Source organism: Balaenoptera acutorostrata, chromosome 2 (assembly GCF_949987535.1).
Source record: "Balaenoptera acutorostrata chromosome 2, mBalAcu1.1, whole genome shotgun sequence".
NCBI classification, from domain to species: domain Eukaryota; kingdom Metazoa; phylum Chordata; class Mammalia; order Artiodactyla; family Balaenopteridae; genus Balaenoptera; species Balaenoptera acutorostrata.
Window position 1 is genome coordinate 80,871,010 of NC_080065.1, and position 13,105 is coordinate 80,884,114.

At 39.7% G+C, this 13,105-nt stretch overlaps 2 protein-coding genes across 2 annotated transcripts in view; both read right to left on the reverse strand.

The window, feature by feature from the left end:
- SPATA9 (spermatogenesis associated 9) overlaps window positions 1-12,450 on the reverse strand; it is a 37,981-nt gene extending 25,531 nt beyond the window's left edge. Inside the window, 2 exon segments of the mRNA XM_007197463.2 lie at window positions 12,148-12,236; window positions 12,390-12,450. Coding sequence (XP_007197525.2) covers window positions 12,148-12,236; window positions 12,390-12,450 — 150 coding nt within the window.
- On the reverse strand, window positions 760-1,415 carry LOC103009605 (ubiquinol-cytochrome-c reductase complex assembly factor 3-like). The gene is made up of 2 exons (XM_007197462.2): window positions 1,243-1,415; window positions 760-1,152 (listed from the first exon to the last, which is right to left on the reverse strand). Exons 1-2 carry the CDS (start codon window positions 1,360-1,362, stop codon window positions 1,003-1,005), a joined length of 270 nt encoding a protein of 89 aa, XP_007197524.1. The 5' UTR covers window positions 1,363-1,415; the 3' UTR covers window positions 760-1,002.
- Window positions 12,451-13,105: the final 655 nt, after the last annotated feature.

The window sequence follows — 13,105 nt, forward strand, 5'->3', positions numbered from 1 at the left end:
TAGTGAGAGGCTGCCCTGTGCCTGGCACTGCACTTTACATTCCTAAGTTCACCTTTTTACAACTCTCAAGATAATCGTCACCATTTATTTATTTATTTATTTATTTATCTGCACCAGGTCTTAGTTGCAGCACTCGGGATCTTCATTGCAGCATGCGGGATCTCTTAGTTGCGGCATGCGAACTCTTGTTGCAGCACCTGGGATCTAGTTCCCTGACCAGGGATCGAACCAGGGCCCCCTGCATTGGGAGCACGGAGTCTTAGCCACTGGACCACCAGGAAATTCCCAATTATCACCTTTTATGGAACAGGACTAAGGCTCATAGGTTTTTTAACATGCAGGAGTTGAAACAAGATCTGACTCAAAGCACACTCCTTTTACCGCTCCTGCCACGGTGGCCTCCGAAGGTTAAATTAAGGTCACAGAAGGCATTATGGCACATGTTAATTGCTAGAAGCCCCTCTCCAACCTCATTCGAAGGACAGGCACCCAGAGTGTCCTCTATGGGTATTTACTGCACAAGAGTTTCCAGGATAGTTAACGATTTCAAGAACATCAGTCGGTTATCCCTGAAAGTACACTCACGCAAACCACGTGACCTGACGTGTGTTTTGAAAACGTGGTCGCTCTGCCTATAGGGCTTCAGCGTCACATGAGGGGTGGGGCAGGCAGGAGCTGCACTCAAGCCCGCCCGCAGCACTGACCCCCATAACACTCTAGGCACTTATGCGCGTCCAGCCGCAGCGCTCACTCTCTGGATGGAGGAACATGATTTATTGGTTCCTTCAGTTAGCCACATCCGATGACCTGGCACAAGACGTGGACGTTAAAACGCAGTCAATGCAGGGTTTGGGGGGGAACGTGCTCACCCGGCGGCAGCTCCCCAGGTCCCGAAGAGGTCTGCGCGTGTCTGGACTCCCCGCCGGCCCACAGAGGAGTAAGGCCGGCTCGGGTTCCTGCGCTGCAGCGGAGGTCCCGGCGCGCACGGGGGCAGGTTTGACCTCAGGCTGACTTCCCGCCGCCGCCACTCATCCAGTTCTTTCTCCAGGCGACGTTCTCTTGCGTGGCGGCTGCCTCCTGCAGAGAGGCCAGAAGTAGCTCTTTGGTCCTGGCCGCCTCGTCCCTGCGCTGCGGGTCCTGCTCCGGCATCTCCTGCGGGCAGGAAGGGAGGTTGGTAGTCCGGGCTACCAGCCTGCGGTTCTCCGCCCGCTCACCCCACCTCGGCCTCCCAACTGCTCACACCTTCAGCATCGCCTGCTTCTGCTGTTCTCCCGGGGCCACGAGGACAAAGAGCGCGGTGCCCACGCCAGCCCCCGTGCCCAGCACTGCGCCCGCGATCAGCGCTTTGCGCAGGGTCTCCATGGCCGACCGCGCGACCAGCGAGGCGCTTTCCGGAGTCTCTGGTAGCCTAGCAAGGCCGCCGCGACGTCTGGATCTCGCATTTATTGTTTGTAGATTTTTTTGACTGGTGTGAGGTGATACCTCATTGCAGTTTTGACTTGCGTTTCTCTAATAATTAGCAATGTTGAACATCTTTCCATGTGCTTCTTGGCCATCTGTATGTCATCTTTGGAGAAATGTCTATTTAGATCTTCCCCCCATTTTTGATAGGGTTATTTGTTTTTTTGATATTGAGCTGCATGAGCTATTTGTATATTTTGGAGATTAACCTTGTCGGTTGCTTCATTTGCAAATATTTTCTCCCAGTCTAAGGGTTTTGTTTTGTTAATGGTTTCCTTTGCTGTGCAAAAGCTTTTAGGTTTAACACAATCTTTTTAAAGAAAATAAAATGTTCCTTTATTAAATTTAATTGAACATTATCCAAAGAATCACTTTTCCAAGGAGAGCAATCTAAGATTTTCTCATTGACAGTTAAACAATGCTTTACCACATAACTAGAGTTGACGAAATAATAAATTATGCCATATGTTCTTATCTAGATCATGCCCCCAAAGGCCCACACCACCATCCCCACCCCACCGTGGCTTTCCCCCCTTGGTGTCCATACATTTGTTCTCTACATCTGTGTCTCAACTTCTGCCCTGCAAACCAGTTCATCTGTACCATTTTTCTAGGTTCCACATACATGTGTTAATATACGATATTTGTTTTTCTCTTTCTGACTTACTTCCCTCTGTATGACAGTCTCTAGATCTATCCACGTCTTAACAAATGACCCAATTTCGTTCCTTTTTACGGCTGATTAATATTCCATTGTATATATGTACCACAACTTCTTTATTCATCCGTCTGTCGATGGGCATTTAGGTTGCTTCCATGACCTGGCTACTGTAAATAGTGCTGCAATGAACATTGGGGTGCATGTGTCTTTCTGAATTACGGTTTTCTCTGGGTATATGTCCAGTAGTGGGATTGCTGGATCATATGGTAATTCTATTTTTAGTTTTTTAAGGAACCTCCATACTGTTCTCCATAGTGGCTGTATCAATTTACATTCCCACCAACAGTGCAAGAGGGTTCCCCTTTCTCCACACCCTCTCCAGCATTTGTTGTTTGTAGATTTTCTGATGATGCCCATTCTAACTGGTGTGAGGTGGTACCTCACAGTAGTTTTGATTTGCATTTCTCTAATAATTAGTGACACTGAGCAGCTTTTCATGTGCTTCTTGGCCATCTGTATGTCTTCTTTGGAGAGACGTCTATTTAGGTCTTCTTCCCATTTTCGGATTGGGTTGTTTGTTTCTTTAATATTGAACTGCATGAGCTGTTTATATATTTTGGAGATTAATCCTTTGTCCATTGATTCGCTTGCAAATATTTTCTCCCATTCTGAGGGTTGTCTTTTCGTCTTGTTTATGGTTTCCTTTAGTGTGCAAAAGCTTTGAAGTTTCATTAGGTCCCATTTGTTTACTTTTGTTTTTATTTCCATTACTCTAGGAGGTGGATCAAAAAAGATTTCGCTGTGATTTAGGTCAAAGAGTGTTCTTCCTATGTTTTTCTCTAAGAGTTTTATAGTGACTGGTCTTACATTAAGGTCTCTAATCCATTTTGAGTTTATTTTTGTGTTTGGTGTTAGGGAGTGTTCTAACTTTATTCTTTTACATGTAGCTGTCCAGTTTTCCCAGCACCACTTATTGAAGAGACTGTCTTTTTTCCATTGTATATCCTTGCCTCCTTTGTCATAGATTAGTTGACCATAGGTGCGTGGGTTTATCTCTGGACTTTCTATCTTGTTCCATTGATCTATGTTTCTGTTTCTGTGCCAGTACCGTATTGTCTTGATTACTGTAGCTTTGTAGTATAGTCTGAAGTCAGGGAGTCTGATTCCTCCAGCTCTGTTTTTTTCCCTCAAGACTGCTTTGGCTATTCGGGGTCTTTTGTATCTCCATCCAAATTTTAAGATTTTTTGTTCTAGTTGCATAAAAAATGCCATTGGTAATTTGATAGGGATTGCATTGAATCTGTAGATTGCTTTGGGTAGTATAGTCATTTTCACAATATTGATCCAATCCAAGAACATGGTATAATCTCTCCATCTGTTGGTATCATCTTTTATTTCTTTCATCACTGTCTTATAGTTTTTTGCATACAGGTCTTTTGTCTCTTTAGGTAGGTTTATTCCTAGGTATTTTATTCTTTTTGTTGCAATGGTAAATGGGAGTGTTTCCTTAATTTCTCTTTCAGATTTTTCATCATTAGTGTATAGGAATGCAAGAGATTTCTGTGCATTAATTTTGTATCCTGCAACTTTACCAAATTCATTGATTAGCTCTAGTAGTTTTCTGGTGGCATTTATAGGATTCTCTATGTATGGTATCATGTCATCCACAAACAGTGAGTTTTATTTCTTCTTTTCCAATTTGTATTCCTTTTATTTATTTTTCTTCTCTGATTGCCATGGCTAGGACTTCCAAAACTATGTTGAATAATAGTGATGAGAGTGGACATCCTTGTCTTGTTCCTGATCTTAGAGGAAATGCTTTCATATTTTCACCATTGAGAATAATGTTTCCTGTGGGTTTGTCGTATATGGCCTTTATTATGTTGAGGTAGGTTCCCTCTATGCCCACTTTCTGGAGAGTTTTTATCATAAATGGGTGTTGAATTTTGTGAAAAGCTTTTTCTGCATCTATTGAGATGATCATATGGTTTTTATTATTCAATTTGTTAGTATGGTGTATCACATTGATTCATTTGCATATATTGAAGAATCCTTGCATCCCTGGAATAAATCCCACTTGATATTGGTGTATGATCCTTTTTTTTTTCTGACAGTTTTCTTTTTCACACACACACACTGTATTTTATTTTTACAAGAGATAAATAAACTGACACCAAGCATTGTAAATGGATGACCACAACAAAAGCAACAATGATTGCAATTACCAAACATGAAACACACTCATACTATGTCATAATATTGAAATTCAGCCCAGTAATCCTCCACTGTAACAGCTCCTTGGTGTATGATCTTTTTAATGTGTTGTTGGATTCTGTTTGCTAGTATTTTGTTGAGGATTTTTGTATCTATGTTCATCAGTGATATTGGTCTGTAATTTTCTTGTTTTGTAGGAGCTTTGTCTGGTTTTGGTATCAGGGTGACGGTCACCTCATAGAATGAGTTTGGGAGTGTTCCTTCCTCTGCAATTTTTTGGAAGAGTTTGAGAAGGATGGGTGTTAGCTCTCCTCTAAATGTTTGATAGAATTCACCTGTGAAGCCATCTAGTCCTGGACTTTTGTTTGTTGAGAGATTTTTTAATCACAGTTTCGATTTCATTACTTGTGATTGGTCTGTTCATATTTTCTATTTCTTCCTGGTTCAGTCTTGGAAGGTTATACCTTTCTAAGAATTTGTCCATTTCTTCCAGGTTGTCTATTTTATTGGCATAGAGCTGCTTGTAGTAGTCTCTTAGGATGCTTTGTATTTCTGCGGTGTCTGTTGTAACTTCTCCTTTTTCATTTCTAATTTTATTGATTTGAGTCCTCTCCCTCTTTTTCTTTTTTTTTTTTTTTTAAAGGATTTTCTTATTTATTTATTTATTTATTTATTTATTTTTGGCTGTGTTGGGTCTTCGGTTCGTGCGAGGGCTTTTTTCTCCAGTTGCGGCAAGCGGGGGCCACTCTTCATCGCGGTGCGGGGACCGCTCTTCATCGCGGTGCGCGGGCCTTTCTCTATCGCGGCCCCTCCCGTCGCGGGGCACAGGCTCCAGACGCGCAGGCTCAGCAATTGTGGCTCACGGGCCCAGCTGCTCCGTGGCATGTGGGATCTTCCCAGACCAGGGCTCGAACCCGTGTCCCCTGCATTAGCAGGCAGATTCTCAACCACTGCGCCACCAGGGAAGCCCCTCCCTCTTTTTCTTAATGAGTCTGGCTAATGGTTTATCAATTTTGTTTATCTTCTCAAAGAACCAGCTTTTAGTTTTATTGATCTTTGCTATTGTTTTCTATGTTTCTATTTCATTTATTTCTGATCTGATCTTTATGATTTCTTTTCTTCTGCTAACTTTGGGTTTTGTTTGTTCTTCTTTCTCTTAGGTGTAAGTTCTTTTAGGTGTAAGGATAGATTGTTTATTTGAGATTTTTCTTGTTTCTTGAGTTAGGCTTGTATAGCTATAAACCTCTCTCTTAGAACTGCTTTTGCTACAGCCCATAGGTTTTGGATCATCGTGTTTTCATTGTCATTTGTTTCTAGGTATTTTTTGATTCCTCTTTGATTTCTTCAGTGATCTCTTGGTTAATTAGTAACGTATTGTTTAGCTTCCATGTATTTGTGTTTTTTACGTTTTTTTCCATAATTCATTTCTAATCTCATAGCATTGTGGTCAGAAAAGATGTTTGATATGATTTCAGTTTTCTTAAATTTACTGAGGCTTGATTTGTGACCCAAGATGTGATCAATCCTGGAGAATGTTCTGTGCGCACTTGAGAAGAAAGTGTAATCTGCTGTTTTTGGATGGAATGTCCTATAAATATCAATTAAATCTATCTGGTCTATTGTGTCATTTAAAGCTTGTGTTTCATTATTAATTTTCTGTTTGGATGATCTGTCCATTGGTGTAAGTGAGGTGTTAAAGTCCCCCACTATTATTGTGTTACTGTCGATTTCCTCTTTTATAGCTCTTAGCAGTTGCCTTATGTATTGAGGTGCTCCTATGTTGGGTGCATATATGTTTATAATTGTTATATCTTCTTCTTGGATTGATCCCTTGATCGTTATGTAGTGTCCTTCCTTGTCTCTTGTAACATTCTTTATTTTAAAGTCTATTTTATCTGATATGAGTATTGCTACTCCAGCTTTCTTTTGATTTCCATTTGCATGCAATATCTTTTTGCATCCCCTCACTTGCACTCTGTATGTGTCCCTATGTCTGAAGTGGGTCTCTTATAGACAGCATATATATGGGTCTTGTTTTTGTATCCATTCAACAAGGCTGTGTCTTTTGGTTGGAGCATTTAATCCATTCACGCTTAAGGTAATTATTGATATGTATGTTCCTATGACCATTTTCTTAATTGTTTTGGGTTTGTTTTTGTAGGTCCTTTTCTTCTCTTGTGTTTCCCACGTAGAGAAGTTCCTTTAGCATTTGTTGTAGAGCTGGTTTGGTGGTGCTGAATTCACTTAGCTTTTGCTTATCTGTAAAGCTCTTCATTTCTCCATGGAATCTGAATGAGATCCGTGCTGGGTAGAGTAATCTTGGTTGTAGGTTCTTCTCTTTCATCACTTTAAGTATATCATGCCACTCCCTTCTGGCTTGTAGAGTTTCTGCTGAGAAATCAGCTGTTAACCTTATGGGAGTTCCCTTGTATGTTATTTGTCGTTTTTCCCTTGCTGCTTTCAATAATTTTTCTTTGTCTTTAATTTTTGCCACTTTGATTACAATGTGTCTCGGCGTGTTTCTCCTTGGGTTTATCCTGTATGGAACTCGCTGCGCTTCCTGGACTTGGGTGGCTATTTCCTGTCCCATGTTAGGGAAGTGTTCGACTATAATCTCTTCAAATATTTTCTCTGGTCCTTTCTCTCTCTCTTCTCCTTCTGGGACCCCTATAATGCGAATGTTGTTGTGTTTAATTTTGTCCCAGAAGTCTCTTAGGCTGTCTTCATTTCTTTTCATTCTTTTTTCTTTATTCTGTTCCACAGCAGTGAATTCCACCATTCTGTCTTCCAGGTCACTTATCCATTCTTCTGCCTCAGTTATTCTGCTATTGATTCCTTCTAGTGTATTTTTCATCTCAGTTATTGTATTGTTCATCTCGGTTTGTTTGTTTTTTAATTCTTCTAGGTCTTTGTTAAACATTTCTTGCATCGTCTCGATCTTTGCCTCCATTCTTTTTCCGAGGTCCTGGATCATCTTCACTATGATTATTCTGAAGTCTTTTTCTGGAAGGTTGCCTATCTCCACTTCATTTAGTTGTTTTTCTGGGGTTTTACCTTGTTCCTTCATCTGGTACATAGCTCTCTGCCTTTTCATCTTGTCTATCTTTCTGTGAACGTCAAGTTTAACACATTTTTGACAGGAGACGTATTACAGCCACAGGCGTTAGTTTCTGCAAAAATCCCCTGGGTCAATAATTTGTTAATTAGATCCCATTTGTTTATTTTTGTTTTTATTTTCATTACTCTAGGAGGTAGATACTTCCTTTAAGTCTTAATTCAAGAATCACTTTCTCACTAAGACCCTCTTGGTCACCCTACCTTTCCCATCAATTGTTCTCCCCATCCCTACCCCTACTTCATATCCTTTCTCTGCTATGTGCTTTCTTTCCCTTAAGACCTACCGTTAATATAATATGTAGTTTATTTTCCTTGTTTACTGGTTTTCTACTTGACTAGGTTATAAGTTTCGGGGTTTTTTTAGGACATAAGTTTTACGGCAGCAGTGTTCTATATCCATCTGGCTCACTGATCTTTCCCCAGTGCCTAGAATAGTGTCTGGCACATAGTAGGTGCTCTACAAATATATTCATTTAAATGAACGAATGAAAAATATCAGAAAAATATAACAAGTTAGTATTGAAAAATTTTGGAAAAATATAACAAATATTAAATTAGAAACTACCCAGAAAGATTTCAGTGCACAATGTGCTCTGCAAATTTTCACAATAATGATAGTGTCCCACAAGAAACAACTCACCAAAGACAAAAATACAACTGAATTATCGAACACTCTAGTTACAATTCTACTCTCATTATATTTAGAAACCCCAATACCAATACAAGTAATTTCCAGACATCACTGGTGCATCCCCAGTGAAACCATGCCCCACAAGGTTAAAAAGCTCATTCTGAAACTGTGCCCCATAGGGTTAACAGAAACTGGTGACTGACAGCAATTCTTTAGCTTGTCTTACAGAACAGCAGATAAGGGAGAGTCTTGTTAAAAACCCCTATGCTTGTAATCTGCCTTCACTGATCAAGCTTGCCTTAACTGTTCCTGCAAATTGTGTACCTTCCAAGCTTCACGTAGCTTAGACAAATACTGTATATCACCAGACTCCTTTAACCACCCCATACAGATAACACCTCTGACATATGGGTCATTACAGTAATAGCTGCTTCAGAAACATGGAGCTAATCTTGCCCAGTTCAAACTGGTCAAGACCACTTGACCATTCAACTGAGCCTGCTCAAGTGTGCAATGGGTGACCTTTTGACATCTGAGGGCCGAAAGTTCCACCCTCAGATCATGCTAACACCCACATTTTCTGAACATACATCCTGTGAAGAAGCATGTAACTCAGATATGCCTGCAGAGAGCAGACATTACCTCACCTTTTTCCTGCCTCCAAACACCTTCACCAGCATCTCTGACTACCCTATACTCGTCATGCACAAATAATCCAAGCCCCTTGCCTTTGGGGAGGTGGATCAGAGATTTGCTCTCCTGTTTCCTCACTTGGCTGCCTCTTGAATAAACCCTTTCTCTGCTGCAAACCTCAGCGTCTCAGCATTAGGCTTTCTGCATATCGGGCAAAGAAACCTGGTTTGGTAACACCAGCAGTTTTTGTCCCACATGTTTAAAAAAAAAAAAAAGAAAGCATAGAGAATTCAGAAAAATGTATCTACAGATGTAAAAGCCAAAATTTTGCACGGATTCTATTATGCTCTGTCTACAATCCTCAATTTTGTAGTATACAGTTAAGTGCAAGATAATTACAGAAAATACATAACTACCTTTCATAATTAAAACCCACAAAATTGACCCTGTTTCCCATAAAAGATTTCTCTCATTCAAGTGAAGATTATCTGAATTAAAAATTTCTAATTCCCTAATTGTAGCATGCATTTTTTCATTCGTTCAAATTTAAAAGTTTAGTATTTTAAAGTCCTCATATGGAAATCATTTGCAATTTGCAAGTGTAAACCTTAAAAAGTTACTTTTACTAAAAGATGTGGATACTGAGCGTATTGGGGTCTGGGCTGGTTGGAAGGGAGGGAGTGGAGAGTAAAAGAACTTAGAAGCCAGGACCTCAAGTCAAAATTCTAACATTAACTTTTCCCAGCCCCAGAAAAAAAATGTCCTTCAAAATCTTTAGCCATGAAGAACTATTTAATAGCCATTATTCTCTGTGTATTCCTCTATAAAAATTCCACCACCATCTCTCCCCACCAAATCTCTAAATCTTTTTTTTTTACTCCAGGCCAGCAACATGGCTTTTTCCTAAATAAATAAAAATACCAATCACAAAACTTAGAGATTTAAAATACAACCCAATTAATAAAGCCCTCTAAGTAGTCTTAAAACCATTCTTTTCGGTATGTTTGGGAACTATGGACCACACTAGAAATAATAAAATCTGCAACATTTATATAATCTGACCTTTAAAAATAATCTAGTTAAGAACAGAGTATTAGCATTGTTTTCTGGATAATTTATTTTTGAAGAGCAAATAATTTCAATGTGTTACAATATCCCCTAACTACTCAGGTTTCCTGCCACTCTCAGCAACACTTTCTTCAAAGTAAATGGTGGAAAAAGAACAATGTAAGTGTTTTGAAAATGAGAAATAAAGTAACTTTATGTTTATATTCTTCTCTTGGGTTGGGTATAGCTCTTATAGGTGAACGACTTCAGGGATTTGGAAATAGGAACTTAGAGTTCTTTGGGGATCAGAATATCAATCTATTTCACATAAAGCATACTTATGGCTCTAGTGATAATGAGGCTATGCAGAGGGTAGGAAGAGAGGAAGGGAATTGTAAAGAAAGTTGCAACTTTGATTAAATAAAACCCAGTTTCTCTAATGTTGGCAATGGTGGGAGAATCACAACTTGGAAGGACAACAGGGCTTTCCAGGCCTAGGCTTCCTTGGCTTTACCTTGAGGTTTTCTCAATAATTACTGACACTACTGTGCTGGCCTTAACCATTTTACATCCTAGACCAAGCATCTCTTTCCTTAATACTCCAGAGCATAGCCAAGAAAAGTCTCTCATGTTTCAAAAGAATTTATACCAAGACTAGGGGAATACAAAAAGAGGAAGCAACTAGACACCAAGATTAAGATATGGAATTACAAAATCCATTTTGCCCTCTAGAGCTTTTAAGGCTTATCCTCTGCTACTTAGCCAGCCACCACCTAGATGCCATCTTACCACTGTGCATCCAGATTCTGACATTTCAGTATCACCCCTTCCTAAAGTCTAGACCCAAGACTGACGCCATTTATTCAAATTTACTTAACATTCTGGAAACATGCTATGATGTTTCATACATTTTTGGCATGACACTGCTTCCTTTGGAATATTTTTCCCTGTTCCTACCCACTTACCTGATCCCTTTCTTCACCTTGAGAATTCCAATTCATCCTCTGAGACCCAGTCTAAGCATCTTTCCTCCATGAAGTCTTCTCTGACTACCCTATGTAGAGTCATTCCTTCCTCTAAATTGTATATGCCTCTTACCATATTCCATTGCAATTGTTTATAACTCTGTCTCCATGAGATTAAGCTCACTGACTGAAGGAACCCTGCCTTGTTTAATCTCTGTATTCCTTCTTCCCAGTTCCAGGCAAAGTATTTATTAAGTGTCTAATGCCTGGTTATCTGGATGAATGGTTAAAGGTAGCTCTAATACCTCTCCTTTGGAATGAAATATACAGACTTTGTGATTACTATGTTACTCACAGCGCTTTTTTGTTTACTTCCAGGTTTTAGCTATGTTCCTCATGTTGACATTGCCAAAAGTCTGATTTCTGGATAAGTAGGTTGTTACTGTACCATATAACTTTACAACATATTCTATTCCAACTGTGGCCAAAATGACTAAAACAACACTTTTCCATTAAGAGTTGTGTACTTTTGGGACTTCCATTGTGGTCCAGTGGCTAAGACTCTGTGCTTCCAGAGCACAAGGAGGCAAGGGGGCCCAGGTTCGATCCCTGGTCAGGAAACCAGACCCCACATGCCACAACTAAGAGTTCACATGCTGCAACTAAAGATCCCGCGTGCCACAACAAAGATCTCACATGCCACAACAAAGATCCTGCATGCCACAATGAAGATCCCACATGCCCCAACTAAGACCCGGTGCAGCCAAATAAATAAATAAGTATTTTTTAAAAACGAGTTGTGTACTTTTGAGTAAATCAGGTTACATGTGTCCCCTAAACAAGATGTTACTTTTTCCTAACTAAATGTCTTTACGATTCTCTACCTATCTCCTTCCACTCCCAATATTATATCTAAAACCTTTTTGCAACAGACGTTTAAAACATATGCATATATACTTTGTTTAATTTGATACCACTATTTTCTTTCCACATTAAAACACACACCCATGCCATATTTATCTTTCCATTGTTATAACTTGTATCAGTTATGTTTTTTCACTGACTTAATTGCCACAGATTTTAAAGTACATCTAGGTATTTTTCTGATTTTATATTAAGCAAATCTTAAGTCAACTACATTGCAATTGTATCTATGAGAAAGTTCTGGATTTCCAATCTAATGGTAGTGTGACTGTCCTTAAACTTTATTTATCTTTCTACCTCACTTCCTTGTCCACGGTCTTTCTGCTTTCCGTAGACCCCTCGCAATGAGTAAGAGTTGAAATGGTGTTTTTCTGAGGTGAAAGTAATGTTTTCCTAAGCTTCAAATACTGATCTCAAAATCACAAATTAAATAATTGGTACTAAAAATACAATATACTTTTTATAATCCTTTCAAAGTTATAAAATCACATTACCTGATTAGACTGTGATAATCTTAGGATGGTAGGGAATTCATCTTTAAACTCATCTATAAGGCCCATGATTACTTTCTGGATTCCCTCGACTAAGACAAAAAGAAGTTAGGGGGTTAAAAAAAAAAGCTTAACTAAAAATCCCCTAAACATAATTTAAAAGATCATGGAACACTGGGTCCACCTTGGGGATTTCATTCCCAGTTTCCACACCCATATCCCCTTTACAAGAAGATTGTGCATACTTCTTCCAGAAAAGTTCTTCAACACCTGCCCACATATCCACCCAACAGGTTTGACTGGCATGTTGAGTTCTTGCGTGGGTTCCTAGTTCGTGGCAAGCTTACAGGCCTGGGCACTGCTTGTCCTACTCTACCATTAGTGAGGGATGATGGCAGCCCTCCACTCAGGAACGCAGGCAAGGACAGAACCTGCTGCTCACTGCAGGGATTCTCTGTTACTTCACAATGGGCCTCTGAGAACTTGTTACAGAATCCTCTGAAATCACTCTGGCAGTGAGGAGGGAGAGTGTGTTTGGAAGCACAAGGGGAGGAGAAATGGGATTGAAAAATGAAGCACACTAAGGAGTTCTGCAATATGAATTGAATTTTGTCCCAATTTCTGCAGTGATACTTCAATTACTGGATCACCTGAGAACAAAGCTCCCTTTGAAAAAAGTTGGCATACGCTTTAAAAGAAATGCTTCACATTTGATGCCACGTGGAAGAGAAACACCAGCAGTTAACTCAGAAAGACTTCTGAACAGGTTGTTTTTCCTTCACCCAAATGAGGATCACTAGATCAGACCCAGGCAAAATCGTGAAGTCTTTGGTTTGCCTTCTTTAAAATCTCAACCTTTTTTTCTTCTTCATCTTTGTCTCTTCTAGTACTCTCCCATTTCAGATGATCATTATTTTCCCCTTATCAAACATGGGAAGAACTGCATATTATGCAGACTTGA

What these genes read in the sequence shown, in the direction of transcription:
- LOC103009605 (XM_007197462.2), bottom strand. Translation starts at nt 1,362, where the DNA reads ATGGAGACCCTGCGCAAAGCGCTGATCGCGGGCGCAGTGCTGGGCACG. An exon ending in AGAAGCAGGCGATGCTGAAG is followed by an intron (nt 1,153 to 1,242) that starts GTGTGAGCAGTT and finishes TCCTGCCCGCAG; the next exon opens with GAGATGCCGGAGCAGGACCC.